The sequence below is a fragment of the Lolium rigidum genome, chromosome 4, assembly GCF_022539505.1.
Source record: "Lolium rigidum isolate FL_2022 chromosome 4, APGP_CSIRO_Lrig_0.1, whole genome shotgun sequence".
In the NCBI taxonomy this organism is placed as follows: Eukaryota; Viridiplantae; Streptophyta; class Magnoliopsida; order Poales; family Poaceae; genus Lolium; species Lolium rigidum.
The window spans coordinates 234,099,341-234,105,242 of record NC_061511.1 but is presented as its reverse complement, the minus strand read 5'-3'; the positions used below and the strand labels follow the sequence as shown (position 1 = coordinate 234,105,242).

Sequence of the window (5,902 nt, the reverse complement as noted above, 5' to 3'; positions counted from 1 at the left end):
TAGTTAAGGGATCGTTTAGTTTATGAATTGTTGACACATACACTAGACGTGATTTTCGTATACTCTGCACTTAGTCTAAAAATCATGCGTCTCAATGAATGGATTACATCATCTACCGCCATCTGCATTTCACAGTAAGAACAGATAAATAGAAGTACAAACACTACTGCCATTTGCATTTCACAGTTTTGCTTGCATTTATCTGGATTTCACAAGAATGATCAGATAAACAATGAATGAGGTACTAACAGTACTCGAAAATTCAGAGATAGGCTGCAGGGTAAAAGAGTCCAGATACGGGGAGTTTATCTCAAATAATGTGAGCAACGAGCCAATGCGTTTTTAGTGGAGTAGTGTGTTGTCCCGTGCCGTGCCGGAGTGGCCGCGGCGCTGCGGTGAGAAGCAGGCGTGCGCGATGGCGTGCAGCCTGGCGCAGAGCTCGACCGGCACCGTCAGCCTCTCCGCGGCGGTGTGCAAGCGGCGTATGCGCATAGGGTCCACGCCTGCTGGTCGGCGTGCTGCCTGGCTCAGGAGCTGCCCCGCGCGCTCGGCACCAGCAGCCTCGCCGAGGCGGTTTGCAAGCGTCAGGTCCGGCCGCCTTGGGCGTGCAGCCTAGCGCAGGAGCTGGTGCGCGCGCCCGGTATCAGCAGCCTCCCGCGGCTGTGTGCAAGCGGCGGGTCCTCACTGTTGGACAACTGATCATACACCTGCACGAGGCCCAGGTCGGCGCTATGCTGCCTCCATCGGCGGTGCTCGGCGCGGAAAGAGGCCGCAGGGGCGGGAGCCTGCTGGTGGAGCGGATGGCCAGGTTGCCGCCTCCCATCGTACGTTCCTCAGTTCCAGTGAATACCCTTCTTTTTCTTTTAAAACTCTCGAAAGTACCCTTGGGTGAGTAGAAATATAACAATGTTACACTTCGGTGCAAAAATACTACTCATCTACCCGAGTAGTATGAGTTAATCTAAGCACTTGGATTTGGCCGTTTGGACGGCTGACTCTCCTCCGTCCCTACCGTAAAAGAGCCCTATCATAGTAGATGCAGAAATCCACCCTTTTATTTTATAGCGAAATATATATGAAACCCCCTGTTGAAATTGTATTCAGCACCACAAGTTGCGAGCTAAAAACAATCTTTGACAGGCTAGTGTTACTTGCATCCATGGTTCTCCCTTACAGCTTTCTTTCTTTTTTGATTTTCTACCCATCCCACCTTATCATATCATAATGTAGCACAGCTGCCTATAAATTGTAGCCGGAAACATCCATTCAAGAACCACCTCTCAGCACAAAAGCTAGGTAACAAAGGCAGGTAGCAGGAGGAAATGGAGGGCAAGAGGATGCTCACTGGCACTACCACTTCGATGGTGATCATGTGCGTGCTCATCCTGAGCCTCACTGTCAACTCGGCCACCGCGGAAGACTGTGGCTGCTGCTCAAGCTCCCGAGCAAAAGCATGCTGTTTTGCTTGTATTGCTGCGAGTGGCACCGACTCAGTCTGCAAGAACACTTGTTGTTTCCCTTGTTTTGGTGATTCTGGTAAATTCATTAAACTCACTCTATTGATTGCCTTTGATATATGTACATACAAGCTCTGTATCATATCGTGTCGTCGTGGATTATACATACACGCTCCGTCCTATCAAATTTGTCTAGATGTGTCAAAATTTGGATGTATCTATATTCTATAAAATGTATAGATACATTTGAATTTAGATAAATCTCAGACAACTTCCGTGGGACAGAGTGAGTATTAGCCATCGAACCGGAACCAAAGCTCCTTTACATCAACAGCCGTAGATATCACACATGCCAATCCTTTTCCGTCTTTGAAATAGAGGAAGCTCAAACTCAATGCGGCCCCTTTCCATTTATTGCTCAGCTTATCCCTACCCTCCAAAATTTCGATGTCTTCTTCCTTCCCGCCACCTCTCACCTCCAATCATCTCTCCACCATATCGTCAGCCAGCCACACTCCAACTCCATGGGAAAAACCGTAACGAAGCCTCTCGCCCACTACCAGGTCTATATAAACCACGCTCTCGTACCCATCGGTTTACACTTTTGCTTCGGTATCCCCCCCTTGGTTCAAACTTTGGTGAACTGAAACACATGAATGGCCAAGATCTCTTCATACCTCTTTGTAACCAGAGGCGTAATGATTAAAAGTGAATAAAAAGACATAAGTACAATCCCTAGAGTAGCTCATACGGTCCGTTTAAGTCTATAATATTTAGTAGTTAGACACGCAGATAACGATCTATGCTGAAACTGAAACGTCTGTGAGTAAAATATTGCGTCGGCCACATCAACTGGTAGAAACATTGATTTCAGCTAGCATATGTATACGAGGATATATATAGGGCTAGATATGAGTTTTCGCGGGCTAAAAAAAGACACAGGAAAACTTGCCTCTTTAAGTTTTGGTGAGAGGGGGGACACCGAAGCAAGCCTCATCGGTTTAAGTTGCAATAACAACAATTTGGAGTTGTATTTTGGTAGACGCACCAGTGGTGCCGACGGCTGTGGCCCCGGCGATGGGCGTCCCCTTCACCGAGAAAGACCTCGCCTCGGAAGAGAACCTGTGGGGCCTCTACGGGACGTGGAAGAGCCACTACACGGTGTCACCGAGGGGGCTCGGCGCCGAAATGGAGGCCCGCCGCTTCAACGTGTTCAAGGAGAACGTGCGGTACATCCACGAGGCCAACATGAAGGACAGGCCCTTCAGGCTGGCGCTCAACAAGTTCGCCGACATGACCACCGACGAGTTCCGCCGCACGTACGCCGGGTCCAGGGTGCGGCACCACCGCTCCCTGAGCGGCGGACGCCAGGGCGACGGGAGCTTCATGTACTCGGACGCCGAGAAACTGCCGGCGGCTGTGGACTGGCGGCAAAAGGGCGCCGTGACAGCCATCAAGGACCAAGGCGACCAGTGTGGTACGTGCATATGTTGTACTGTACATCATTATTCATTTCGATCTACGTACGGATCAGTGTGTTCCATTCGACTGTTGAAGGGAGCTGCTGGGCGTTCTCCACGATCGCGGCGGTGGAAGGCATCAACAAGATCAGGACGGGGAACCTTGTCTCGCTATCGGAGCAGGAGCTCTTGGACTGTGATAACGTCAACAACAATGGGTGCCACGGCGGGCTCATGGACAACGCATTCCAGTTCATCAAGAAAAACGGAGGCATCACCACCGAGTCCAGCTATCCGTATCAAGGCGAGCAGAACAGCTGTGACCAGTCAAAGGTGAAGAAAGGCAGCTCTATGCTTTACCCAGTCCAGAATTCTAATTTGAAACTCGCCAACATCTAAAGATTAACTTAATTACTGAGTTGTTTTTGTTTTGGATTTTTCAACTGGATCAAATCAACTGTTATGTTTTCAGTCTCAAAGTACGTGCTATCAGTTTCGTGATCTGTAGATTTTAACTAGGGACGTTATCTATGCTGCAGGAAAACCCTCATCATGTTTCAATCGATGGCTACGAGCATGTCCCTGCGAATGACGAGTCTGCTCTGCAGAAAGCCGTGGCGAACCAGCCCGTGTCCGTTGCAATAGACGCCAGCAGCAATGATTTCAAGTTCTACTCCGAGGTGCGTAATCTGATCGAACTATCCGTGCAGCTCATACACATGTACTCTAGCTTGTTCTGGTGTATGCGATGTATATGCAATTACTTACACCGATTACTCCAACGAACTCAGGGCGTCTTCAGCGTAGGTTGTGGCACGGATCTCGATCATGGTGTGGCCGCTGTTGGGTACGGTACTACTCGAGATAAGACGAAATACTGGATCGTGAAGAACTCATGGGGAGAGAACTGGGGTGAAAAGGGCTACATAAGGATGCAGCGCGGTGTGTCGCAAGCAGAGGGTTTGTGTGGTATCGCCATGCAGGCGTCTTACCCAACCAAGTCGGCACCACATGCGACGATGAGGGATGTGGCTCTTACTGATGAGCTCTAAATGGCATTCCTTCGGAGTGCAAGCTCGGGGGAAGTAAATCACCCCCTGTTATGTCAAGTACTTTGTGCAAAATGTTACTATGTGATTTCTTCCCGGTTCCTACCTGGTGGAGAAATTTCGTTGATTTCAGGGCATAAGACCCTGTTGTTACCCTGATGTTCACCCATTGTCTAGTTTGTACGTGTTGCGTGAAGACTTCGGGAGGTTTTGATGTATGTTATTTGTCAGTTGTTTGTTGAATAAAATTAATAAAGAGGGTCGTATGCATCTTTTAGGTGCCGTTTATATTCTCGAATGCATACAGAAGTTATTTAATTAAAGAAATTGATATGCACCAAAGCCAACACAACAACTTATAATAAGTATGTTAAAATAAGAGGAGGGTTTGTACACTTACTTGGGAGTTTTTTGCACGAATTTTTAAACAAACCAATGGTTGTGATTAGGGATTTAGAGGAGCTGACCCAGTGACCCACCAGTCCACTATCTTGATGAAATGAAAAAGAAGTTTAGTGAGATTACATCACACCTCTAACTGGCTCCCTCGTAGCCCAAATCCAAGTGCCCAAAGCCCACTACGGACCAGATCACATACCCACGGGGTGCAGGCCACAATATCGTCCCTCACCTGTTTGTTCTATTGCAGGAATTGAAACACTAAAAGCACCAAAAGACCTCCAACAAAGCACCAAAAGACCTCGAACAATTATGGGAGAACTATCATTAGTATTTACAGGTCTATGCTTTGTTATCTATCTTTGGCTGCTTTCAGGAAATTACAAGATTATGTCTTGTAAGAAGAAAGAGTTTGAAGATCTCGAAGATTTGCTAGTATGTTTTAGACTTTATTTTAAAACTGTTGAAGACAGCTCGTGTATCTCTACCATGTACTATTTGTTACTATAAATATATGTAGTATTGATTGTAAAAAAAGATCCAAATGAGACGGTAGCAAAACTGAAAACATTTCGGGATTATGGGTTTACCAGACCTATTCCGCAATGAGGCGGTAGCAAAAGTGATGGCATCAAAAATTGGGAAGTTCTTAAGGTGTAGCTTGGTATTAATGGTGCCCCGTATATCAAGTTCGTTAGGGTATATGCCAGGATCAAAATTTAGAAATCTATGTTGCGCTTTCTCACAGGGAGTGTTGGACCTGGAAAGGAACCGCAAAAAAAACAGGTTATGTATGAGAAGATGTCGTGTTTCTGTGCAAATTGTGGTATTATTGGCCACGCAGCTGATCACTGTGGCAATGGAGATCGTGACCCAGCAAAATTTCAATATGAGAATTTTACGATGGTCTCTCCCGAGGACATGTGGTTTCAGCCACAGAAGGAATTTGTTGCAAGTCTAGGTGCGAGCAAAACAAGAGGTAGAGGAAGGAATAACCGTGGTCATGGAGGAAGGAGTGCGGTATCCCCTGAGGCGCCCCAAGAGATGGATGAGGAATTTATGATATGCCTGAGGAAAATTTGGGTAACACCCACAATAAATCATCCACGAAAAGGCTGATGAAAGGAGGAGCAAATCCAACAGATTCCAGAGCTCCACAGCTCCTAACATCGCTTCTCATGTGGCGACTATCGTGGAGAATAAGGAGATTATGGCGGGGAAAGAGGGTGTTGAGACTACTCCTAAGATGTACAAGAGAAAAGAGACATGATTTTTTTTTTTGAGATCTAGAAAAAAAAAGACAGGATACTAATGTTGATTTGGCGAGCTCCAAAGAGAGGGTTCGCCGGGATCAACGAGAATTATGGGTTTGAACAACCGAGGATTGTCTTCTGACTCGGCTGTTAGGAAGCTGCAGGATCTGCAGAGGCAACATAAATCAGAATACTCTTCATATCGGAAACACAGTAGCATACCAAGGGTGAGCTACTTTAATTTTAATCGGAGCGGGGAAACCCTAGGTGGAAATCCAAAATAC

The 5,902-nt window shown here is 46.9% G+C and overlaps 1 protein-coding gene across 1 annotated transcript; it reads left to right on the top strand.

The window, feature by feature from the left end:
• The first annotated feature begins 1,322 nt into the window (after positions 1 to 1,322).
• LOC124648431 (vignain-like) lies at positions 1,323 to 3,969 on the top strand. The gene is made up of 5 exons (XM_047188201.1): positions 1,323 to 1,536; positions 2,464 to 2,934; positions 3,015 to 3,250; positions 3,457 to 3,597; positions 3,709 to 3,969. Exons 1-5 carry the CDS (start codon positions 1,323 to 1,325, stop codon positions 3,967 to 3,969), a joined length of 1,323 nt encoding a protein of 440 aa, XP_047044157.1.
• The last annotated feature ends 1,933 nt before the right edge of the window (positions 3,970 to 5,902 follow it).

Excerpts from the sequence above, each read along its gene's own strand:
- LOC124648431 (XM_047188201.1), top strand. The coding sequence starts at position 1,323 with ATGGAGGGCAAGAGGATGCTCACTGGCACTACCACTTCGATGGTGATC. Across the intron at positions 1,537-2,463 it reads CCCTTGTTTTGGTGATTCTG|TTGCAATAACAACAATTTGG; the intron begins GTAAATTCATTA and ends CATCGGTTTAAG. Across the intron at positions 2,935-3,014 it reads GGACCAAGGCGACCAGTGTG|GGAGCTGCTGGGCGTTCTCC; the intron begins GTACGTGCATAT and ends CGACTGTTGAAG.